A 27,022-nucleotide genomic window follows, 5' to 3' on the forward strand; every position below is an offset into this window, starting at 1 on the left:
TCTTTCTGTACCTGAAGGGAGCCGACAAAAAAGGTGGAGAGGGGCTATTTACAAGGACCTGGAGTCATAGGGCAAGGGGGAATGGTTTCGCACTGACAGAGAACAGGTTTAGATTAGATATTAGGGAGAAATCCTTCCCTATGCAGATGGAGAGGTAGTGGCACAGGCTGCCCAGAGAAGCTGTGGCTGCCTCATCCCTAGTAGTGTTCAAGGCCAAGTTGGATGGGGCTCTAAACAACCTGGTCTAGTGGAAGGTGTCACTCTTCATGGCAGGGGTTTGGAATGAGATGATCTTAAAAGTCCACTTCAACACAGGCCTTTCTAAGATAAATTGGATATGACTCTGTGAGAGGCTGAGTAACAATATTTTTTTTGGGATGGAGGCAAAATATAAGCATCCCTGAAATGGACTGCTATCCTCTTACAAACCGTCCTTTTGTAGCCCAGTTTTAGCAGGAAAAGTTGAAAAACAAATAGCATAAAAAAGGAATGAGGATACTATGCAGAAGAATTCCTCTTCCATGGGATGCTTAAGCATGGTAGTTGTAGTGGTTTTGGTTTGCCAATTTTAGATTTCCCGGCCAACGCACCAATGAGTGTGATGGGTTCAGTGTTGGCTAAATGTCCATGTACTCTTTAGCATTATTTACTTGTTTTCTTCCTGTGAGATAGAGTTGGGAGGAAGGCAAAGCAGGCTCAAAACTTTAAAAGGGTATAAAGAAAAGCTTATTAACAGCAACTAAAAGAAAGAATAATAAAAATCAAAATAAAGCTTCTAGAACACTTCTCCTCCCCCCTACAACCTTTTCTTTCCCACTAACAATGTACAGAAACAATTCAGTTTATCACCTTTAGAATAGTCTTTCTTCAATTCACTTAGGGAGAGGAGTCCCTCTTGTCAATTTATGGAGAATTCTCCACAAGAAACCAATTCTCTCGTGGCTTTTAATTTCCACGAACAGCAGCTGCCCTGGAACTTGCAATCATGAAGTCCCTCCCATCTTTCACAGCTTTCCCACACCTGCATTTATGGACAATGTGAAGTCATGGGGTACTACTTTAAGGATGAGTTGTTCAAGAGCAAAGGTTCTCTTTATCTATCTCTGAGATCATCTCTAGGAACAGAGGTCTTCTTCTTTCCCTGGGGGCACAGGGTCTTCATCACTCTTCTCTCTCTGTTCAAACTTCTCATGGGAACACAGCTACTTAAACATCTGCTTGCTTTAACACAGATGCCTTTGCCCATATATACAATTTGAACACTCTATCCCCCATACTTTTCAACGAGTTACAGGGAAAAAGAGTCTGATGTATCAATTATATTCTTCTCCATAGCTTTACAAGAGGATTTCAGTGGCTGATGTGGCCCGGCCCCATGGCAGAGCCTGCCCAGCCTGGGCCGGCCAAGACAGGGGGCCGGGCCAGCATTGTTACCTGCTTCCAGGCCAGAAGGAAAGACTCTCCTGGGTTTTTTTGTCTTTAACATGTGTATGCATAGATGTGTGTTCAGCTTTCTCAGTGGTTTAACAGATTGTCAATTCTCAGAGCTAATTACGGATTGGTCTTTTTGTCAGACACGGAGGAAGCTGCTAGCAACTTCTCTTAGAACATCACTTCCGTGAATGGCTCCAGTGCAAAACCAGCACAGTAGTAGAAATGTGATGAATGACATGTGAAGCTATCTTACAGTTATCAACTACTTCAAATTAAAAACAAGTCAATAAATTACTGAGCATTGACATTTGAGGGATAAAGTTCATTTGAGAACCTGACATTGCTCAACTGTTAAACTCATTATCAAGTGATTGGCTGGGGAGACGCATGGGCACTGGGTGATCAAAAAGGTGGTTGGGTAAAAGGTCATGTGAACAGCGACACCTGCAGTGGCTGGCAGCCAACGCATGCTTGTTTTGCTGAAGTCTAGAGCATTAAAAGGTCTGGGTTTTTTTGCAATAAACGATTTCTCTTTACGACTGCAAAAAGGGAGTCTTTGTGTATTTATTCCTCATTGCTACACGGCATATTGTAGTTTTCCTTTTTACGTTCTTCCCAGGTACATTTGCAATGAAATAGGCTTAAAATATAATTTACCCCACCAAAAAAAAGGTGCTTTAATATAAATGCAGACTATAAGTTAGGTCTTTTTTTAGTATTTGCTCTCACCTTGTAGTTTTAGTTTTACAGCAGTGAGTTTCATGGATATGACAGGACCCCAGAAGTTATTACTGAGCTTGGAGTACTTCTGTGGTTTATTGCATTGCTGTGAAATGCACTCTTATTTATCTTCTACTTCCTATATTTATTTAAGATAAGTGATAGTGGCTTTGAGCATTGAAAAATGCTGGAATTAGATGGTTTATAGTGATTTATTTCAGTGTAAAACCTTGATTTGCCCTGTAAAACAGAGTCTTGTGTTTGTTTTGGAGTAGTGACAGCCCTGCAGGTGATGAAATTTAAATGCAGTATCATTAGCATTCCTGTACATGTAGACATACCAAAAGAAACCATAACACTTGTCATATTTATTGGTATCATTAAACACTTATTTTGTTAAACTTGCACACTTGCTGAATTTCATCTTTTTTTATCTCCTCTTTTTCTAGATGAATAAAAGATTTAATTCTGACCGGATTTATCTTTTTCTTGTTTACCCTATCGCTATTAGTCACCACATATACCCATGACCAAAGACTGTTTAAAAATCTAAATTAATAGCTTGGGAGCAAGATTAGGCTTTTTGGGTTTTTTTTTTTTTACTTTTATCTTCCTAATGCACTTTTTATTCAGCTTTATAATCTTGATGTTATTCCACTTCCTCTACCTTCTCATCCCCTATGTTAATGCTTAGTTGGTGGTCACTAGATTTAATGCTTCCTGAAATTCATTCCAGTCTTGGGTAATTTTGGTCATTCCGCTTGTTATTGAATGTAGAGGTATGACTGACACCAAAGAAGGCTTTAAGCATCAGCAATTTATTGTTCTTCAGTACAACCTTTTATACCCTTCATCTTATGTGCATTACACCTGTGTGCCCGCTGTACCCTTTTGTGATTGGTCAGTGCACTTTGGCACTCCATGTCTCATCACCTTCAATACTGTTCACCTGTCCTACACAGTTGTAGCCCATTAGGGATGAGGCTTGGCCTCAGCTCCACTCCCCATTTCTACAAACTGTGTGTGCCTCCATGTTATAATTTTTCTTCCTGCCAAAATCGCAGGTTTTTAATAAAAGATGGTGACTGAACTGTGTGGAGGTACCTGCAGGCTGGAGATACTTGTTAGCTGTGAGGGTTTTCAGTTACTGTTATATCAATAGCTAACTTCAAGGTCTGTAAATTTTGGTATGGACTCTTAAGGTAACTCCAGAGAAGACCTGTTTGGGTGAAGATTGTCCCTGCTCCTCCCATTATCCTCCTGCCCATCAGGGCACATCATCTCCCATAGCAAACTGCTGGCACTCCTGGTCTGGTTGTGACCATGGTGATGAAGAGGCTAGAATGGAATACTAGGAAGGGAGCTGCAGTGGTCATCTAGTCCAGCTGCCTGACCAAGTTACAGCCTGTTACTGAGGGCATTGCCCAGTTGCTACTGACAGTCTTGTGGCATTGCCAGCCTCTCCAGGAAGCTTGTTCCAGTGTTTGACTATTTTCTTGGTTAAAAAATGCTTGCTAATGTCCAGTCTGAGCCTGGCACAGGATTGAACCATTCCCATGCATGCCATCACTGGATCCCACAGAGAAGAGCTCAGCACTTCCCTCCTCAGGAAGCTGTAGGGAGCAAGGAGGTTACCCCTCAGCCTCCTTCCATCCAGCTAGATAAGCCCAGAGACCTCAAGTTTTCCTTGTGGGATGTCATTCCTTTAAAGCATTTTCATCAGCTTTGTTGCTCTCCTTCTGAATGCGTTCCAGCACCTTCATTCACATCTTAAATTAAGACACTCAAATTGGAGGTTGTGGGAATGTGGCTTTTATGAGGGGTTTTTTTTGGAAGCAGACATATTGCTGGTAGTGGTGGTGGTAGCTAAAATGCTCTTGACACTGCACTTACAGAGGAATGTGTTTTTGATGTGTTCATGCAGCTGATGCAAAGATCTGCCTTCTCTGACCTGATGGGTTACTCTCCTGTGATAATTCCTCACATTTATGATTACATTCAGAGATGTTGATTTTTGTAGCTAAATTTTAATTCTTAATCACTCTCACAGGAGCATGGAAATGTGTGCAGGATGATGCTAGACAGGTTCCACAGAGGTGCTAGGCTTCTGCTGCTCTTTTGATTTGCCTCATTGCTTCCTAGTGATTCCAGGGACTCCAGGGAGGGAAATCCCTTTGCTCTTGTGTGTGTTCATACATGCACATGCAGGTCAGCTGTTCATACAGACACTTCTGCTCAAGTCTTGTGACTATCTCTTGTATCCACTTGGTTGCTGGTTCACTCAGTTCTTTGGGGAGGGGAGCACTCATTTCCCTGTTGCTCCACAGGATAACCTTTTGAACTCAGTGCTTAGTCCTGGCATATTTTTTTGTTTGATTTTAATACTTGATTTCAGTGTAAACAAATGCCTGGGGCTGGGCTGGGGTGCTGTTCTGCAAATACTTGGAACGTGACCTGAGGGAAGCACTAAAACTGAGATGTATGGAATAAATACAACCTATTTCTCAGGACCTTGTGAAGGGTGTGGGTGAGGAGAATGGTTGGCTGCCAGAAAATAGTTTTGAGAATATTATATTTTCCTCTGCAGGCTTGAGGGCTAACTTGCTTTTAATTTACTTGTGGAGCAGTTAGTTGATCCTTGAGCTTCTGTAGAGATGTGGGTATTGCACTGTTGTGATGCATTTTGGCATCACAGGAAGACAGTGCACAGATATTTGCAGTTGGGTCATGTAGGTTATAGTCAGGGCAAATAAACTTCTCTAGTTTTCCAGCTGCTTTTTGATGGAGTCTGTTTCTCAACCAAATTTTGAATGATGGCTTTTTGTAAATTAGACACAGATGTTCACAGGGTTTTTTGCAGGTTAGGAAGATGGTTCTTTCTGCAACTGTTTGCGATAAATGTTTGTCTTTCAGGAGGAGCAACTGTACTAAGCAATTTAACTGCGTAATCAGTAGAATGGTTTTCTGACCTATTTCTATAGGCTGTTGACAACAGTAATCGCTGCTGTTGTTTCTATGTGAACATTATGCAATAAAACATTGTTTCTAAGTTATTCATGTTAATTTTGACAACCTCTTAGTCTTTTTCATCTCTAAGGAAAAGTGAGGAGATGGAAAAATTTCCTTGGTTTTGACAAACAGACATCCTGAAATTGTGAGGAGACAATAATTTGATATTTCCTCCTTTTCTAATGTAGGTGGCTTAGTTATTAAATTTTTTTTTTTTTTTTTGGTCCTGATTGCATTTTTAAGAAAGGAGATTTTTTCATTGTGAATTTACATGTGCAGGTTTTTAAATACAAATAGTCTTTAAAGCATTTGTGTTCTGAGAAGATCCTTAACAAAGCTAGGAGGAGAAATACTTTATGGCTTATAAGATGTCTAGAGCAGAGTGTAACAGATTACAATCTGTCAAAGTTGATGGCTAACTGATGGGCAAGAAGCCATGGATATAAGCCTGAAATGCCAGCATGGCATTTGCTGGGTTTGAACCACAGACTTCTGGGACTGAGCAACAATCTTCACTTGTAGGGTACAGCAGACCAGATAGTTCAGTGGAAAAAAACCCTGGTCTTTCCACTGGGAATAACAAGTCTCTGTATTATGTTTTGCTCACTGAATGTGTAACGCAAGCAGAGAATCGTTTTATTCTATTTTTATCCTTTCATTCTATTTTTGCCTCTATTCTTTATAGGAAAATGAATTATGAGCAGCCCCACTTCAAAGACAGACTTTATTTTCTTTTAATTGTCATAGAGGAAGTAAACTGCTATGTATGCAAATTGGTGCTGCTTTAGTTTATGAGAAACCTCAGATTTCAACCTGAATGTGGTAAAAAAATGTGGAGGAAGTACAGCTGTGGATTGGAAGGGTGATGTGTTATGATTGGATACGCATATAATTGTTCACATTATTTCACATTGGATAACATATAATTGTTCACATTATTTGAACCTGTTTTACTGTTGGTAAACCTTAAAACTTTGACTTCTTGGTTGGAGGTTTGAACTGGTGTTAGCATTAAAAATTTAAATCAGGGAGGGATTATTTTAGTCATCTCCTAAACTAAGGAGTACAGTTATTGTTCTTGAGCAAGTTGCATTTATGGAGGTTGTTACTGAACATCATCTTCTTGAAAGTAATTGCAAATGAAGTAATTATTGCAAATTAAGTATACTTTCAATGTTTATAAAAGTGGCTTCAGGTTAGTATTTGAAGAATAAAGCAATATAAATCACAGAAGCTGTCTGAGGGACTTCTGGGGAATGGCTTTTCATGTTTCAATGGTTAATAACAGCACATAGAAGGTCTGATGCTTATTTCCATATTATGTTGTAGTTCTTAATTATGAATTATTAGCAGAGCTATCTGAAGTGGTGTTACTCTGGTTCCTTGATGGAAAACCTCTTGAGGGTAGAACCTTGCAGCCTGTGTTTTCTGAATATAACCTGAATTGTGAAAAAGCCGACACTTGTTGGTTAAATAGGGATTATGAAGTGCAATTAGCAAATATACTAATTGTCTTTGTAACTGCAGAAAGCAATGACAGAGAGAGTGGAGACAGGGAGAGGGCTATGCTTTCTGTCTTAAATAATGATAGTGTTTGACAGGAAGAGGCCTTTTGATATTATGATGAAATGGCAGTGAGCTAAAAAACTCCACACACTTTTTTTTTGTTAATGTAAGCTATTCCTTATAGTTTTGCAATTAGATAAACTTCTTTCAGTCCTCTGTACTCTGCTATCAAAATCCTTTTTGAGTGTCTCAGAAATGGTATAAATGGCATCCAGCATGCCATGTGAATGTGCATCTCTCCTCAAATAAATGCGTTAAATTGCCAGACCAGAAAGACAGGAAAGCAAAAGCATCTGTACTACCTCTTAGCATGGAAAGGAAAGAGATTCCCTATATCTTAGTCTCCTAATGCTTACATGATTTCTTTTTTTTTTTTTTCTGTATTGTATGTAATTCAACATTTTGACATGAAGTAAATACTTGGAATTACTATTTTGTCTAAAAACAAACAGAAAAATACTATGAAACTCCTACTTTATAAAGACAGGCTCCAGTAATTAAATGATGCCATTCAGGTGGCATTGCTAAGACTGACCTTGTTTTCTCCTAAGTTGACCAGTCTGAGGAGAAAACAGTTGAATTATGTCCCTCTTCTTTCCATATCCAAAGCAATTACATACCCAGTGAGCTTCATGATACAGAGTTGTCTTCTGATTTCAGTCTTTAGTGTTGGTTAGATTTTCTTTTCTCTAATATCCCCACCTGTGAGAGTATGCAAAATACTGAAAGCCTATCCTTGAAAGGTATTTTGAATTTGTTTTCTTTAAAACAATGTTTTAAGCACTTCATCATTTATCTGCTTGTAAGAAGGAAATGTATCAGAGGGTTGTGCAGGAAAATGCACTCATCTGGAGGTAAAATGAGTCTTGAAACTGGAAGGTAGACCTCTGATATGCTGGAATTCTTTAAGGGAGAACCTGTTATGAACATTGAGCTTTACCATAGCCATGGAACCTTTCCTTCAAAACTTGTACCCTTACACTTGTAAAAATCAATAGTTTTATTTTCTATATGAAAAGATATCAGGCTGGTGCTTGAATGTTTTGTGATATAGTAGATTAATGTAGAGATCTAAATAGTGTACCATTGAGATAATTTTTTCAGAGTCCTGTACACGCCAGTTTTCAAATTTATGTAGTTCACATTACAGAAATAATATTACAGATGTCTTGTGGAAGTGATGAGTAGTGTTCTTACTTGGTCTTTGAAAACTGGATATACTGAGAAAACCTGAGCATAACATTTGAAATTACCTTTAGACGCTCTGCTAATTGGTCTGTTATTTAATGATTTGTCAAGCAGGGGGTAAAAAAGCCATGCTGCTAGCTCACAGTCATATGAAAACAAGAAAAAATATGATGTGATTACAATTCCATTAATATGCTTTGAGTTTTTGCTTTTGCAGCATACTAATAAAGAAAATAGTTGCTGTTAATGTAATTTATTCTTTGGGAGACTAGCCTGCTGAAGAGCTGTAGGATTAGTCAAGGAGTGATTTTCCAGTACAGGCATTGTTGTAACAAACTGGACTGTAGTTTTATGTTATTGAACATTCCTTCTATAGAAGCTGCTTATCAGTGTAGATTGCTGCTCTAGATTATTGCATTGCATTGTAACGCTGATATTTTTTTCTTGTGAGGGCATGAATGTAAATGAATGGAACCATTTCATCATAACCTTCATTGGTTATGAAGAAAACTTAAGTGATGCATAAATTTCATCACCAGCTCACATATTTTAGCTGTATATACCCTTGATGTGATCAGCGATTAATTCATTCACATGTTTAAAATGTTATGATAGCATGTGTGGGACAAATCACTTATCACTGTGTAAGTTTTACTAATGTTTTAGTCTCCTGCATTTTTTTGAGTTTTTAATCTTTGTATGTATTTTACAGAAAGTGCTACATTTCTCCACCTTTCCCCAGAAATACTGCTGTTCAGTCCCCTTTGTGATCAAACTGCTGTTCGATGTTTCTTAAAACAAGTAATATTTAATGAGATTTTATATTATCAGGAACTTTTACCATATAGAGATCCCTTGAAATTAGTTAGCTAAATTTATATATAAAATATATAAAAACTTATACTATATATTAAAGTATAATATTAATTATGAATATTATTTATAAATTTTATAAGTTATAATATTAATTATATATATTATACATATAATATTAAAGATATAAAATTCATTACATCTTTTTTGTGTTTAAACAAAAAGTCAAATTAATATCCTGGGCTTGCATATCTCCAATGATGCCATAATTCTGTTTCTTCTCTTTTTTGTGAATTTAAAAAATGTTTTTAATTTTCCTCTTGAGAACCCTTCTAGCTAAGAGATTAAAAGTTAAAAATAGATATTTAAACTGAAATGAATACTCTGCTGCACCTTGAATATGACCAACTAGCCTTTGGAGTGTGAGGGTTAGTGGAGAGTTGTAGACTTGTCTTTTGAGGTACCTAACCCAGAGAGGAGGTTTCTTTTTGTGTCATGTTCCTCAGACGTAAAAAAAAAAGCTAGTCCTTTCACCTTATACCTTCAGGGATTGGCTCTTGATTTGTCTTCAGTGCTGTGGTGCGGGGACTGCTGGGCTCCTGGACGGTTTGGATGGGTGGTGATGAAAGATCTCTGAAGCCCGGTCTTTAGAACATGTGGTTTATTAGAAGGGGTGAAGGGCCCTGCTTGGAGTTGCCAGCTGCAACTCGTGGCAGGCCCAGGGAGAGCGGGGGGAGAGAGAGAGAGAGAGAGAGGGTTCCAGGTGAGCGTCCCAAGAGGAAGGTCCAAGAGAGCGTCCGGTCCCTCGGCCACACCTTATCAGGGGGCTTCAAGGTGGGCTGGAACAGGACTTGGGCCAATGGGGTTGCAGATACCTGATACTTCAGGGGAGGGTTACAGGTATGGATGAACCCTACATTGGGGGTGATACAGAACATTCCATTTGACCTTTGGATCTATCAGAAGGGGGGATTGCTTTCAGCTTGGCTGTATTATTGTTTTCGCGATGCTCAGTAATTAAGGTTTGGTATTTCAAATCTTGTTCTCATCTCAATATCTGTATTTTCTGACTCTTTTGCCAGGCCATCATATTTATAGGGCTTTCCTATTTCATCTTCCCCAGCACTGTGGTACCATGGGAGAGATTTAAACCTGTGCTGAGGGTGCCTCTGATGTCTGGCTCTGTGCCCCAGCAGTGCTTGGTTTTGGTGTCATGGGCAGTGTCTGTTGTCCAAGAGGAGCATCTGTCTTGAGCCTGGTATTTTAATGCTTGTTGGGGAGATGATATTCTGTAATTCTTGGTTGTGAGCTAAACCTTCAGCAGAGCCATTTTGATACCTCCCCAGCCCCTCTGCATTTTGAGGTTCAATCCGAGAAAAGCTTTGGTGGAAGCTGCTTTTAACCCACCATCTTTGTAAGACATGATAAAATAGAGCCAGTGTGCTCAACAAGGAGATAAACTACCGAGGGGCCTGGAAAAGGATACAATGTGAGGTTTTTTAGGAAACTTGCTAAAAACTTGTTACTTTTTCATTTAGTTGTTGGTAAACCCCTCCCCCATATTATAACTGCTATATTTGCAGAATTAAACTTCTATTAACTGTGCTCCAACTGTGCTTGTTGTTCTGTATTTAGCCCATGTTGGTAAGAAGACAGTTTTGGTCCACAAACCAGTTTGGTTAAGTGTGGCAGCAGCTCTCTGGCCACAGAGAGCAGCACATAACTTTCTCAGCCTTTCTGGAAAAGGCTGTGAGAAGATCAGAGAAAAGAATGAGAAACAATTCATATCTTCACTTGCTGCACCTGTTATTGTGAACATGTGGAATGTGTTATGGAGATTTGTTTACCAAAGGGTGGTTTCTTGATTAGCCAGTGGTGATGGTGTTGGGATTGGTGGACCAATTAGGTCCAGGTGTATCATAACTGTCTATGAAAGCAATGGGTTTCTTAATAATATAATAAAGAGATTGATCAGCCTTCTGTGAATCATGGAGTCAATGTTAATTATTACTCTGCTGGGGGCCTGCAGCAACAGTTAAGCTTTAAAATTATACTATTGTAATCTGAACTTCTATGAACAACCCATTTACATTTCTCACATCTAGCTGAATAAAAAATTTTGGTCTTTGCTGCGATGGGTGGATGAGTCTGTAGTTTGTCTCAGACTTGCTTGACGTCTTGCTGCTTTGGCTGGACTGAAATGTCAAATGTGCGATTAAAACTTTTCCTCTCCTTCCAGGTGCCTGCTGATGGAAATGCAGGGCTGCTGGCAGAACCTCAGATTGCCATGTTCTGTGGCAAACTCAACATGCATATGAACGTGCAGAATGGAAAGTGGGAATCAGACCCCTCTGGCACCAAGACCTGCATTGGGACAAAAGAAGGGATTCTTCAGTACTGCCAGGAAGTAAGTGCTGTCTCAGGAATAACTGTAGTGGTTGTTCTTTCAAAGGTGTAAGTGCAGGCATGTGTTGGAGAGCTCAGTCTGTAGGGAATCTTCCCTCTTTTGCTCCATTGCCTTCTTGTCCTTTCTGAAGACGTTCTTTCTAGCATCTGTTAAAGCAGCTTCAGGAATTGCTTGCTGAGGGAGTCACTGGGACTTGGAAAATTTTGTCTCTCTTCTACCCTTGGGGGATAGTTTTGGTATAGTATGTGTGCAATGAACTTCTTTCTTATGAAGTGTTTTGACTAAAGCTGAGGTGGCAATTTATTATTTAAAATGCCCTTGGGCTTTTTGGGCTGTTTTGGAAACGTCAGCTGTAACATGACTTCTGTTGTTCTGCCACGACACTGAAACTCACTTTTGCAGTCCAGAGTTAATGTCTCTGCTGCACACAGAACCATTCAGAGTTTCTTAATAGAAAAGCTTTCCCTGCAGATGAAGTCACAATCACTAATTTCATATTTGAGAGCAGAAACTTCTTACCCATTTGCTTACATCCTAGGAACATGTGGATCTAATTTTGTTTTGTCTCCGTGATATGATAGTACAATAACCTTGTACCAGTGTGTGACAATTTGAAAAGAAAATGTGTTATTTCATGCAGTGGAACAAAAGGGCATGGTTTGAATTGCCTTAATTCTTACATTTACTAAGAATTTTTTAGTATTTTTACTAAGTTTTTTTGGTTTTTTTTTTTTTTTTTTTTTTTTTTTTTTTTGAGTGAGGGCTATTGCATATTTCCATAGCAGTCAGTAACTGCTTTGTTTCTTAAATGTCAAACCGGTTCCTGTAAAGCTATTTCTTTAGAAAGCAAGATAATTTATTTTTCAGATCTTTGCTCTCTTGGCATCTTCATTCCTGTCCTTTCAACCATTGATTGTTCTTTCTAGGTTTCGCAGTGTTTTATTCAGTTTCTATTGCATGTGACAGTGTAATGGCAATTGAAATTGATTCTTCTTCAGTAGCTTTCACTCTTTACTAAGAAAATTGCTTTGTGAAATTCATATTTTTGTTTATCACTAACAAAAATACCTAACCTATCCTACTATTACTGTTTCAAAGATTTCCTCTGGTTTTCTGTTGTCTTCTTTGATTTATCTAAAGAAAGTTGATTTATGCAAAATGAAATTATTGAGGGTGAGGAACGGAATTATAAAAGAAAAGAAGAGCATCAATAAGTAAAAATGCATCAGTGACTAAAGGTAGTAAGTCTATCTGAAGTTACAGAAATAAATATGTGGATTATGGAAGTTAGACTAGAAAGTTTGGGAGCTTTTAAGGCATGAATATTGCAGTATGTTGGGGGTTCAACCACAAATGCTGCAGGCAGGGAAGGGTTCTGGAACAAGGTCTCAGAGTGTGACCATAACTGACTGTTGGGTGATTTTGAAATTTGTGGTGGCATTTAAAACAAAAGCCCACTCAAAAGTAAAGGGAAGAGGTAAGCAAAAGCAGTCAGAAGGTAATAGACATAGAACGTTAAATCACAAAGAGACTAATAAGAAACATTTTTACTCCCTAAGGGAAAAAATTGTTTTCCATGTATTGGCAATGAAGAGAGAGGGATGGGGATTCGCTGTGATGGTCAAAGAATCAAAATTTATTGTGAAGTACAACTGCTTATATAGTATTTTATGAAGGCTAGTAATGTTTTATTACAATGGTTGTGTTAAAAATCACATAAACCAACTTATGCATTTTAAACATATCTTGCTTGCAAGAAGTCTTTTTTCTGGTAAATCCATCTGATTTGATCTTCTTGCAATCTTGATTTAATTCTCAAAGTTCTCTTGTCAAGGCATCCTGTTATCAATTCTCTTATGCTAACTGGGTCCAAAGTCCATCATCTGTCTTGTGTATCCCAATAACCATGCATGGAGACTGAGAGAGTTTAACTGGGCAAGAGCCCAAGCAACTTGGTCTAGCATAGATGTGAGTCCTGGATGGAGCTGAGGAAGGTCTAAGTGACCATGATAGATCTTTTTTAACCTGAATTTTTTTTTGCAAATCTGAAATTTTCTCATAATTGAAACAGAGAAGAAACCTTGTGTTACTCAGGTTTTTAAAGCTAAATACTTAAATTCCAGTGTATTAAGCCCTGTTTTGTTTGCTTGACAGTTTAGTAACTTAGTATTAAGATAAATGTCACGATTTTGGAGTGTCTTCAGTTCCAGTTAAAAATACAGCTTATGGGGTGTTGTGGGGCAAAGTGTGGGCAGGTCTACTCCCTAAAAATGGGGTGGGCTTTTTACAGATTTTATTATTATTATTATATTATAATAATATTTTATTATTATTATATTTAATTATTTTATTATTATTTAATTATGTGAAGCAGTATGCTTCAACTTGAAGTGAGCAGTTCTGCCGTGGTGTGTTGTACATGGGAATCAGGCAAAAACCCCCCATCTTTTCTTTCTGTGCTTGCCAGTATGCTTTTGGTTTGTTTTCTGGAAACTGCTGATGCACTCCTGTGGTAAAACTTGTAGAGTTAGCCCATGCACTCAGTTGTTCCTCCAGCTTGGGAAAGACCAGAAAGGATGTACCAAAAGGAGGTGTTTGGGTAGAAACCCAATGTGCAAGTGCGGTGATCTTGCTCTGTGGCTCCTTGGCTCTAAAATAATACAAAATTAATATGTAAGGAAACTCTGCTCACTGTTAATAAAAAAAAAAAAAAAAGATACTTCACATATTTTCTGGCTCTGATATCTTTTTTGAAAGTATTTTTCAAAAAATAAAAAATAGCATCTCTCCTTTCATCAAAACTTGCAAGTGGATGTGTTCCTCTGCCTCCTTGTTAGCTCTTCTTTTAAAAGAGCTTGTCTTGACAATGCAAGGCTAGATGCCTGAGTGGTAGGCAGAGCACAGGGCTAGGAGGTGCATAGACTATAGAAGGACTTGTATTTCTCCTGCAGAGATGTTGTGTGGACCTTGAGATTCTCATTGTTTCCTCTTCTGGTCCACTGCCAGCTTAGGTGGATTTTGAAGTCTTGATCCAGGAAGTAGCAGTAGAGGAGCATTGTAGAGCAGAAAGGGAGGAACAGGGAATAAGCAGAACCACCTATATGTTTTAAAGATTAATGTTGCTTGTTTTTGCTTTACTTCTTTCGAGTGGGAGCTCAGTGCATCTGTCAGAGTTTGTATTTGGACAACACATCACACAGTTTAAATATGGCAAAGCTCAGACAGTAGATTGCTTTCTTTGAAAGGAAATGAAAGATACTTGAATGCTGCCTTCCAGCTTCCTTGGCTTCAGTTTAATACTGAACTCATAGAAAGTGGTTCTGGAAGCATATCTCCACATTTTCTTGTGTTCAGTGTAAGCTGGTGACTTCTCTTGTTTGGGTTTTTTTTTTTTTTTTAATATCACAAAATGAAACTTTATTGGGTGGAATGAAATGCTGTATAGATAAGTACAATTTATTAGTGTTTTTTTTTTTTAATTTCAAACTAGATAGCATGCTGCTGCATGGATTGTACCTATTACTGGGAAGTAAAACTGCATGGGCCTGATCTGCAAACAGTGGTCAAGTGCAAGTGCTGCAGATGCTAGAACAATGGGGCACTGATGTAAATTTGGACAGTTTACAGCTCTGTGTGCCAGAATCCTTAAGATGTTGAGTGATCTAGATGACACTGCAGATTGAGCCACTGGTCAGTGAGTCCTGCTGCTGACACTGCAGCACCAGCTGTTTCAGAGGAATTTTGGGAAAACTCTGTCGTATCAATTACTTGATAACTACCCCTGGCTAAAGTTTCTTCCTAATAGCCCCTTATGGGTAGTTAATTGGTGTCCCAAACCAGGTGGATACCGCTGCTCCTGGATTTGTCTTTTGTTGTTTTATAGGAGGAGTTGGGTTGCCCCCACCTACACATTATTGTCATAGGAAGGTGCTTCTGCAGGTCAGTCAGCTCCTGTCTTCTGAACAGTGTTCATAAAACCTGCCCTTGGTCAAAGTGTGCTTTTGGAGTTACTGAATATGCAGAGTAGAAAGTTAATTTAAGTGTGCTTCATTCCCTGTTTGAAGGGAAAGAGTGTTCAAATGGAAGACATTGGGGTATGTTTATTATATTAGCAATTTTGAGCAGCTACTATGTGCAGAATTTTATGTCTAGTAGCTAGCATACATGAGTTCCTTGAAGGACTGAAATTATTTTACCATCTGTGTTGAACTCCCTGTCAAATGAATTGTAAAAGTCACAGCTAGCAAAAAATTATTTTGCCTAATGCATGTTTTTTTCCCCCACTTAGTTTCATTTGGCGATGCCTACTTCCATTCTAAGTATGCATGTAACTGTTGGCTTTTTTCCTTTCCTGCAAGACCAAACCACAACCATAATAAAGTAAGTTTGGGTCTGGATATTGTGAGGATGAATTAAACCTGCGAGTTTGGAGATCTAGTGGACTTTGTAATCCGCAGCTGGCTTGCTTTGCAATCTTTAGTTAGATGCCTAGAGTAGCTTTCAGATGTAAAGTGAATGTTGGTTTTGGGGGGTGTTTCACTTGGCATCTCATGACTGGTTGGTTTCTTTTGTAAAGTCATTACACATGTCCACTGTCTTTTTAAACATCATTGGGATGCATGACTATTTTTGGCCAGTGTGTATTTCTTACAAAAATCCTCCCCAGAAATAACAAAATTCTAAATGCATGTTACTACATTCTTAACTGTTATCTTTGTGTTACATGGAGCAGAAAATAGTAGGGTAAATTCCTGTAATAGGTAATTCATTATAACTGTTGACAGAACACTGTTGACATTTCTGATCTCTAACCACAATGCTTCCAGAAATTGTTATCTTCTCATTTTCTCAAATCCCCTGGTTTTGTGCCATGTATTTAGGTATATTGCTTGTGAAATCCAAAAACCACTTTTAGCCAGGGCCAGTACAAGCTGGGGTATGATCATACTAAAGCTTTGACATTATTTCACCCCACAATCCCCAGATGTCCCGTTTTGTACATGGGCCAAAAGAACCACCAAATGACTGGCCCATCTCTTTTTTACTTACTTACTTGCTTAGCTTCCTCCTGTCACCATATCTGATAATCTTACTGTGCTTGTTGTCCTGGGGCCTACTTCAGGCAGCCCTGATGGCAACAGTTCCTTTCCTCTAGTCTTTGTCTTCCTGCTAAAGAGTTTGTTAAACTGCCAGGGATGACAAGGTTTTTGAAAAGAGAAAAATTGTTTGGCCTGTTTTTTTTCTGAAAATTTGAGACACAATGACAATGGTCTTACTGCTTTGATAATGGTTTCTCTCTACCTTATCATTTTCATTGTAATAGAAATTGTTGTTTTTATCTAGGCTGCATAATGTGCCCTTTCTAGTTTCTCAAAGCGAATAGCCACAGAATTGAAGGTGAAAATTAATTTTAAACCTGCACTACTTGAAATTTAGCAGTCTGAAAAGCCATAAATTTTGTTCTGAGGAAAATGATCCATTTAATGAAAGGGGAAATGGACAGATTTTTGGCAGCACAGAATGTCCTTAAAAACAAATGACATTTTCAACAGAAATGGGTGTTGGTATATTCTGAGATGTGTACAGTCATGCTTAAAAGTTTGACTGAATGGTATCTTAGCAGTCTTTGCATTGATTATTGAGGCCTTAGGTTTTATTTAGCTTTTGGTCTGCAGCAAAGGTTGAACTAGTTTACTCTTTCTGCCAGTGCTTAAATTCGATTTCCTTGAAAATAGAGGATTACTACTGATGGTATATTTATCCTGCAGTTAAACCTTAGTATACTCACCTTCTTGAGAAAGAAGGCTTGTATTTTTTGCCCTGACTGTAGTCTACCATGGAAATATATTTCAAATCAAGTGACTAATAAAACTTGGAGCATATGTTGCAAAATGATTCCTGTTTTTCTTTCGTTGATAATAAAAAATCTTCCCTCTTGTTTTTCCTTGCACTGATTTTTTTTTTTGCATGTCTCAAAATGAAATGAACAAATAAGGACTTTTTCAAAGAGTGCTTCTGCTTTGAGGCTGAGGGAGGAAAAAGGATGGAAAGGGATGAGGATTGTCTGCATAAATAAATATTTAGGTAAACATGTACTGCTGCATTTAATGAAACTGCAATGCTGCATTTTCCTGTAGATTAATTTTTAATTTCACAGATATGATGGACAAGATTAATCAATGGGTTCCATCAGAATAATGTTTGTGCCAATGATATAAAATTTCAGTAGCCAAACCGAATTTTATTTTTTATATCTTTTATTTTAAAGAAAACAAGCAAGCAGCGCTGGGTGCCCGGGGAGTCACCGCTCCACTAATGGTGCACACCACTTACAAGTTCGGCAAAGTATATATACTATTTTTAAGCCTACAAAGCATTTTCCAGTGTGCTTGTGTTAGTCTGAATCAGCAAATATTAATAAGCTGGGATCAGCAATTTCATTATCTTTCCAGGTGGTTGTTGGCTTCCTGTCCTGCTTGTGGTCATCTAGAGGGAGGACATTCACTAGTATCTGCTAAATAATTTTAGTCTCATACAAGTGCATCAAGCTTTTTATTACACATAAGCATTTAATCACTTTGTTGCAATATCCCTTAGCTTTATCAGAGCTTCCTCTATTTTATTCTAAGCATCAGTCAGTTTTGCCACCTCATCTCTTGACTGTACTATACTTCTTCTGTTTTCTTTTTCGATGCTTTATTTGGCTATTCAGTCAGAAAGTTTCAAAGCTGTTCTTTGTAGTTATCCCAGGGAACTCGTGGAAAACAAAAAAAAAATTCACACCAAGAGTACAGTAGTTTATTCTGTCTTCTAAAATACACAAATTCAATGGCTGTATGCGGGACAGCCCTCTTGCCTTATGTGGTTCATAGCTGAGCTAGCAGATGACCATTTAGCACATGCTTGAGAAAAAGCTCTTCATTATCGTCAGCAATCTGTGTTCTGTGCTTGTGGTTTGCTCCTTCAGGTTACAAAAAGACCAGCCGCACTTGCACTAGATGCTCAGCATGCCCAGCCAAGGGAGTGAAGCTCAACTGACCCAATTGACCTGGGATACTTCTGAGAGGGCTGTGTAGTGTTGGATGTGGTCTGTAGAGACATTGCGTTTCCCATATCAGTGGTATCCTGGTGGGGACAACACAGCTGACATTTACTGTTGCATTTCACATTCTCTTTTCTGTCTTGCATACAGAGTTCTCATTATATATGGCAATTTTCTTTACACACACATCTCCCAGTCTTTCACTGTGTAACTCTGAGGTGGACTGGTAGCAGCTGTTCCTTGAATAAATAATAAGCCTAAGATGTAATAGGCATAAAGTGTGATGGCTACCTTAAGTAAAGAAAAATCTATTATAAATATATAGTTGTTATGTTTCAGCCATTTTGAAGAGGATAGAGAAACTATTTGCAAGAGCATGTACTAACAGGATAAGAGGTAGTGGCTCCAAACTGACAGAGTAAATTTAAATTTATATTAGACATATGAGGGTGGTGAGGCACTGGCACAGTTTGTCCAGAGAAAGTGTAACTATTGTACTGGTCCCTGGATGTGTCTGGGACCAGTGAGGTTGGAACAAGATGATCTTTAAGGTACCTTCCAACACAGACAATTCTGTGATTTTTTTTCATCCACCTTTTGAGACCATGTTTATATGGACACTTCAGTCTGGCACAGATCTATCCCACTTTTGTTCAAGATCAATCTGGGTCCTCTTGAACTCCTGGCACTTTCCACTGTGATGCAGTTTTTATTATTCTTAGGGGAATGTTTTTAGAGATAGGTCAGTTTCTTGATCCAGCTTCTGTGCTAGAAGTGGCTCTTGGAGAGATTTTAGCAGTAAATGGGCAAGAGATGGAATAATGCAGGAATTGTGCCCTGGCAATGTCAGACTTGTGTTCAATTCAAGGCACTGAAACTACAGCCCCAGCATCTGCAAGTGTACCTTTGCAGATGGATGAGTGATGCCTCCTGGGAATGGTACTCCTGAGACTGAAAGGCTGCCTGCAGGGCTTGGGTGATTGAGTGGTTTTGAGTGTTTAGGGGCTTCATCTCCTTCTGGTCTTCCGTAAGACCCTGTCCATGATTTTATGTGTATGAATAGGTGGCAAGCTTTGTGTCATGTTCCATTTTTTTTTTTAATTGTCCCCATCCCTTTTGGATGGCTTTATAACTTTCCTGTGCTATAGCTTATTATTGTTTTAATCTTACCTTTAATGGCCCCAGGTTGGATGGGGGAAGTATTTCTTGATTTCTGAGACATTCCTTTTTTCTCAAGCAGTTTACAACTACTGTTTCGTAATTTCTAATTCATATAGCAGCATTATCATCCAGTTAACCTTTTTCCAGTTAAAATGATTATGTAGCACTGTACTCAGTGCCTGCTTTAATCTTCCAAATACTGTATGCCTCTGGCTAATAAAAAATCCCACTGCTAATCTTTTCTTATAGATGTGTGCTCCTTACAAAAAATTGTTCTAGGTAGTTGTGGATTAATTATAATCATGGAAAGGTAAGGAAGTGAGTTTTCTCAGGAAGTTGGGGTCAAACAAATCAGTGGTCAGATTGTGGATTTTGACACCTGGTGTGACCACTGAAGACATGGACACACCTCTGAGAATACACAGGGTTAAAAGCAGAGAACTGCCAGGGGAACTGTCTCACTGTCTCTTTTGTTCTGGTCCGTAGAAGAGCGCAGACGTCCCCTGCCCAGCCACAGGCTGAGTGGGGGAGGGGAAGCCATGCGGCCTGGGAGAGGTAGGCCCAGGGTGTGAAGGGACTGGAACTGGGCCGGCCCCTGCAGATGGAAGGGTGGAGAAAACTGAAATGTCTTTGTTCCTTCCCCCCCGCCCCCCCCCCCCCCCCCCGCAGAGAGAGAGACAGAGACAGAGACTGTGCCAGCAGTACGCTGGCAGAGGAGAAAGTGAAGCGGGGGGGCGGGATGGTGCCCAGCCGTGGGAGTTGGAGTTCTGGGAGCCAAGATTTCAGCCATCCTTGGAGTCTGAGACTTTTAACCCCTTCTTGGACAATGAAAGCTTTGTGAAACATTAATCCTCCTTGATCTGAAAGAGAAGAGAGATGGCCTGGGGCCCGAGATGTCAGAAGAAGATGGGGGAAGAATCCTAGGTGGGAGGAGATGATAGAGTGGCTTTTGGCTGGACTTTTCTTGTATAGCCATAGACTGAGCCAATTTCTCCTGCAACAGAGACTGTATTTTTAGGGGGATGCAATGGTTGGAGCCAAGAGAGTGACTTGCTGCAGTGATGTCAAGAGAGTGACAGGAGTGGAGTGAACAGAGAAGGATGAGCAGAGTGTGGTGGTGCCCTCTGTCTTTAGGGAAGAAGAAGATCTCTGTTCTTGAGACCCTTGGCCCCAGGGGAGGAGAAAATGGGGGGGACCTATGGTCCCAAAATGAGAAACTGTTATTCTTTGGTCCTTGGTAGAGCATCCTTAAAGGAGGAACCCTATGAGCAGTCTCAGTCCATGCACAGTGGTGAGAGCACTGTACATGGAAGGAGGATGTCACACTGGCAGATTTTCTCGGGGCGGTGCCATGTGTGACATGGAAACACAAGAGGTCGCATCTGTGTTTCCTGGGGGGTTTTATGGTGCAAGAGAAACTTCTCTCTCCCTTGATGGGCTGAGTATTGATTATCTGAAAGGTGGTAATTTGATTGAGGGTCCAAGTTTTTGTCTCAATGTACTTTGTTGGAAATTGGGTGGGAGGAGGAGGAATGTTTTGGGAAGGTTTTCGTTCTGGATTCTGTGTGTGTCTTTTATTATAGTGGTAGATTAATAAAGTTTTTTCCCCTTTATTTCTAAGCTTGAGCCTGCTCTGCTCTGTTCCTTATTGCATCTCACAGCACTCATTTGGGGAAGGTGTATTTTCATGGGGGCGCTGGCATTGTGCCAGCATCAAACCATGACAAAAGGTTTCAGAATATCTGTCCAATTATTAATGGTTTTATCCACCTTTTCCCCTTATAAGTATACAGGATGTTTTTAATGGTTTAAGCAGAATTTTAACTGTTAAGTTTTTTTTTTTTTTTACTTGAGTGGGACAAGATTTTCAATGTAGGGATGTTACTTCAAATTACTAACAGAAAAGTTTGAAAGGTGAGGATTTTTGATTTTTAGATTATTTTTTGAGTTCTTAAGGCATTGTATTGGTTTTGCATGGCCTGGTTTTTGGTAGTGTGTGGGGGCACAGAGGTAGCTTCTGTGAGAAGCTGTGAGGAGCTTCTACCATGTGTGGCAGAGCCAAACCCTGATGACTCCAAAGAGGGACATGCCACTGGGCCAATTAGAAATTGTGATAATACCTCTGTTATAACTTATTTAAGAAGAAAGAAAAGCAAAGGTTGTGGCACAGTTTTAATTCCAGTCAGAGAAAAGTGGAGTCAGAATATGTGAGACAAACAACTCTGCAGACACCAAAATCAGTGGAGAAGGATGGGGAGGAGGTACTCCAGGTGCTGGGGCTGAGATTCCTTTGCAGGCTAGTGTGAGGACCATGGTGAAACAGCTGTCTCCCATTGGAGATCCACGGGAATGTAGAGATCTGATGCAGCCCATGGAGAAGCCCCCACTGGAGCAGGTGGATGCCTGGGAGGAGGCTGTGAACCTATTGGGAGACCCTTGAAGAGAGGGGTCCTGTTCCCATGCCAGAGCAGCCTGTCCTTGAAGGACTGTACCCCATGGAAGAGTGACCCATGCTGCAGCAGTTTTGAGAGGACTGTTTCCATGGGATGGACTCATGTTGCAACAGTTCACAGAGAGCTGTTGTTTGTGAGATGGACTCACATCGGAGAAGTTAGTGGAGAACTCTCCCATGGGAGGGACCCCATGGAGCAGCATGGAAATAACACCTCTCCTAGAGCAGTGGGAAAAGCCATGGATGATAAATTGACCACAACCCCCATTCCCTACCTTCTGTGTGGAAGGAGGGAGGGGTAGGGGGAAAGGTTTTTTTAAAGGCTTATTTTACTTCTCATTATCCTGCTCTGATTTCATTAGTAATAAATTCACCTTATATCGCAAAGCTGAGCCTGTTTTGCCCATGATGGTATTTAATGAGTGATCTCTCTCCCAGACCTTTTCTCAACCCATGAACCCTTTGTTAAATTTTCTCCCCTCTGTCCATCAGCTGAGGGGAGTGAGTGAGTAGCTTTTGTGGGTGCCTGGCATCTGGCTAGCATTGACCCACGACAGGCATCTGGCTTAGTGTTGAAACCAAAACCAGTGCTGGATTTAAGACTGTTCCCTAAGACTGTTCCAAATTGACTGTCCCTAAGACTGTTCCAAATTGTTATGAATCCTTGTGTGGAAAGGGAAACTGTTCCTTCTCTTGAGCTGAGACAGGAGCTTCTACTAGAAAGACACTGTAGTGTTTAGAAGATGCATCACAGTATCTCTTAAACATCAGCTTTGTATTTTGCGAGTGCCAATAGCTGTTGCATATATGAACAGAAAAAAAGAACACTTATTTGTACAGTAATGGCAATACCATGTTTAATTTTTTTCTTCTTCTGCCCAGACATGAATACTGAAACATGAATGCTGTTCATCTGGATATGAGGAAATATTATCCAATGTAATGTTTGTTTTACCAGCATAATTTTTTTCTATAAGTATCATTGTAGGTTAGAAAAGTACTAATCCCATGGGAATGTAATGATATTCAAGATGTCCCATTCCAGCTGTGTGAAGAAATGACACAATATTTCCAAGCCAATATAATTTATTTTTAAAATTTTTTTCCTGAGTCACAGGTTTTCTTGAAGAACAGTAATAATTAAGAATTTATAAAACATCCGATTTGTCCCTTCATTACTCATTTCCACTTGGCCTGAGAAGACATCTCTGCCAGAGCTGGGGTCAATAAATGGCTTTCTTGTAAATTCAGGTTCTGAGGTTTTAAAGCACTATAAAGATCATTTAGTATTTTTTTTTCTTTCCTTGTTTGAGCCAATTGCAAACTTTAAAAAAATTATTTTGATGAGTGTTTCCTCAAATATCTGTAAAGTTTTGCATGTAATGTTATTTTTACAAGTTCCCACACAGTTTGATCAGTCTGTCCAATGCCATTGGACAAAAAAAAAAAAAAAAAGAGAAAAGGATTCATCTAAGAAGCAGGAATTACATTTATCATTTATGATTCTGAATAAGGAATCTAAGAGGATTTGATTAGACTAATCTTATTAAAGCTAAACTTGTAATACCATGTAAGTTAATATGTGTGTATTTTTTTAGTATTTTAGAGGTGATTGTCATAGAAATTAATTTTAAGCTATTGCTGACAGCACATCTGTGGATATGCTAACAGACAATTACTTGCTTAAGTCTGGAAGATGACTTCTAATACTTTGGAACCAGCATGGAACCACTCTTAAGTATCAACGTGTTCCTAGCAATTTTGTTCCTTTAACCAAGACATTGCTCTGGTTTGGAGTTTGGAGCAATATAGAGGGCTGAGGAGTCTCCCATATTCAGCAAGACTTCAAATTCCTGAATGATCCTGCTTTTACAGACTTTCAGCTTATACATTTTGAGCTGTTGTAGCTTAGGATCTGTAGCCAGATCTGAGATGGTCAGATTTTGCAAGCTGATTTTTTTTTAAGAGTTTCTTAGCAGGAGAGATGCTACACAGTGGTTTGGTACAAGTATTGAGCTTAAGCAGTCCATGCTGTTGAAGAAACAGTCAGTTTTCCTATCTCCTTCCTCCTCATTTCTTCTCTGCTAAATTTCAGCAGATGTCTGATCTTGCAGCAAGGAAGTTTAGGGAGCTGAAATGGCACAAAGCAAACTGCAGCAAACAGAAAAAGGGCGAGTTTCTTCTTTGTCCCTCTCCTCAGATGAGCTGGATTGGTAATGTTGGAGGAGGTGTGAGGGCAGGACGTCTCATGTCAGCTGACTAGAGGGTGGCTTTGCTTTAGTCTTTGAACACCCTGTGAAGAGAAGGTTTCTAGATATTTCTAAAAGCACTACATCTTCCTGCCACTTGGTTCTATGTGTTTTCAGAAGAACACATGTTGTTAATATCTGAATTTTGCCAGCAAGCTTTCTCAGGCAATAGAAAAAATACAACATGAGCAATTTGAAAGCAGAAAAAGTCCCAATATTATTAGGTCAAAAAGATGTCAAATCAAGTCTGTAATGAAGAGCAGGCCACATGTTAATCAGAGATGAAAATGTGGATCCACAATTTCATTTTAGCAGCAGAAAACATAAGTGGAGAGCAAATGTATTCAAAAATACCAGAATCTGTGCAGAAAATGAGAGAAAAAGCAGGTGAAAATACAGAAGTGTGGAAAAGGTTGATATTTTTAGGTGATGATAGCAGGAAGGACAGAGGAGAATTGAAAGGTGAATGAAACACTGAGAAATTTTATATAATTCAGTATCCTTGTAGTGGTTATCTGATCTGAAATTTAGGTTTTTTTTGGGTCAGTTGCTGAACAGTTCCACATATTCCACAGACCTGCCATAAAGATTTGGAGAAAAAGCATATGGACCCTCCATCTCAAATGCAGAATCCCAATTACTGCTGATTTTGCTGTAGCTTTGGTTTCTGCCAGGGTTTTGCAGCTGGAGTTACAGGAGAAGCATCAGTATCACATGCTGATTTCTAAGATAAGGATTCTTTGTTGCTGTTTGGCAAACTAAAATACTGCCTTTTTCATAGCACAAACGGATTTGATATTTGCAAAATAATTTATTATGTTTTGTAGCTGTCTCATAGAATTTCTGGTTTATGGGGCGTCAGACTGTCAGGGTTTTTTTACTGCCTGGTGTTTTTCGCTAGGCTTCAGCAACAAAATGGTGCCAAAGTGCTTGCACTGTGCTGGGAATTAAAAACAGAAATCTGTGCAAATCCTTACATTGACTTTGCTGCTTAGATTAATCTTTGGAGAAGGAACTTCATTCTAGTTTAATGTTTAACTTTCATGAGTGCTAAAGTGTTGCCGCAGGCCCCCAGCCAGGAATAATTAGCATTGACTCCATGATTGCAGAAGGCTGATCAATTGCTTTCTTATCATACTCTTATACTATATTATACTATACTTATTAAGAAACTCAGTAGCCCTTACAGCCAGTCCGATACAGTGTCTAATTTCATGTTAGGGCTGGTAGATTGCCAATTTGAAAAATGTAAATGAGGACTATAGGCTGTGTTAGCATAGAGAAGGGGGTTGGGATAAAGGGACTGAGGGGGATTAAAAGCCAAAGTTGTGGTTTGCGAATAAATTCATCAGCAAGTTTGCTGGTGTGATGGTTGTGGTTGTAGAAGTCTAAAGCAGATAGAATTTTGATCTCAACAATTTAGAAATTGGTAATGTAGACCTAAATATGAATAACTTTTTAAACAGACTTTTAGTACTAGGCAGAGTGCAGCAGGCAAGAATTATGATGTTTGTTAAAATGGTTGAGATGAACATAGAGGCATGCTATTAAGTTTAGTTGTATGGAGAATATGCGGTGTATATGGAGTTTGCCTAGACATGGAAGAGAAGGTATTTAACCTATGATTAGCTGATCTTTAACTTAGTCAAATATAACTGGGCAATTTATAGTTTTGACAATCAGCAGTTACCATCATAATTTTTCTGAACTGGCAGCCACATGTTTTTACTGATGAACAGGCACACCAGCTTTCCAGATACATGCACACAGTCATACCATGGCATAAATATTTTACACAGCAGAAGAGGGAGAGGAGAGGGAAGATGAATATTGTCTTGTTACAAATTTGTTACAGCGACCCAAAGTACATACTTGTGATAACATTTGTCTTTTTCTCTACTGTTAATGCTAGGTGTACCCTGAATTGCAAATCACCAATGTTGTTGAAGCCAACCAACCAGTTACAATACAGAACTGGTGCAAGAGGGGATGGAAGCAGTGCAATGGTCACCCACATATTGTGGTTCCCTACAGATGTCTGGGTGAGTGACTCAGTTTTAGTCTGTTTTTTCCTGCTCTATTCTTTTAGTCTTTTAATGAGAAAGATAGAGAATCTACATAAATGTCTTCTATACCTCACTATTATTGTCTTTTCTGAAGGGAGTTTTGTCCAGTTGTTCAGTCCTTTGAAACTGCATTTTCTAGAAAGAAAGTACTCCTGCTCTTCCCTAATTAAACCCTTCTTTTTCACATTAATTTTTGAATATCTAGTAATTGGACTCTTACCATGAAAGGCTATGGGAATCTGTATTTGTTGAAACAAAACAAAATATACTTTATAAATTCCCCCATTTCATTCTTCAACTTTATTTTTGTAGCAGTTGCTTGCTGTTCTCTCCTGTGTCCTTGGTGCTTTAAATCAATTAAAAGGGACGTTTGGGCCCTCATTTTTTTGCTAACCTTTACTTTTGTCTGCATTAGAAAATAGAATTGTTAATTTGCCATTTTCATTAACATTCTAGGCACGACATTTTCTTTATATTATTCCATATTTAAGAATGTTGCTTTACCACTGACATTTGAAGTGTGATAAATGCTGGAGTTCAGAGTTGGAACTTGCTTTTCTAGTAAGCCAAAACAGCTAAAAGGCATGGAAAGCAACTCAGACCAGTCATTCCATGAAACAAATAATGAAATAAATTTTTAGAAAATATGCTATGTTTCTAGAAATTTTGTTCATTTGTGTAGAGTAGGTAAAACACAGGGCACAAGCTGCTCTTAACAAAGCTGGAACTGAAGAGTAACTAACAGAAATGCTACCAGTGTGGTCAAAAGTGCCAAAGCAGCAGGTGTATAAAATCTCTGCTAAGTGTCAGTGAAATGTTTTTGTTTGGCAAAGTTTCTAGGTCTGATGTTTGTTTGTATAGATACAAAATCAGTGTTTCTAAACCTGCAGTATATCATTATTGATGCTACTGAGG

General features: G+C 39.0%; 1 protein-coding gene across 4 annotated transcripts in view; it reads left to right on the forward strand.

Annotated features, from left to right (window-relative positions):
* The window catches only part of APP (amyloid beta precursor protein), a 181,325-nt gene that overhangs the window by 41,699 nt on the left and 112,604 nt on the right, over positions 1-27,022 (forward strand). For all 4 annotated transcript variants that reach the window (XM_053933841.1, XM_053933859.1, XM_053933838.1 and 1 more), the window contains exons 2-3: positions 10,970-11,137; positions 25,954-26,083. In XM_053933841.1, the coding sequence (XP_053789816.1) occupies positions 10,970-11,137; positions 25,954-26,083 (298 nt within the window). The remainder of the gene's footprint in view (positions 1-10,969; positions 11,138-25,953; positions 26,084-27,022) is intronic.

This window comes from Vidua chalybeata, chromosome 2, assembly GCF_026979565.1.
Source record: "Vidua chalybeata isolate OUT-0048 chromosome 2, bVidCha1 merged haplotype, whole genome shotgun sequence".
Lineage (NCBI taxonomy): Eukaryota > Metazoa > Chordata > Aves > Passeriformes > Viduidae > Vidua > Vidua chalybeata.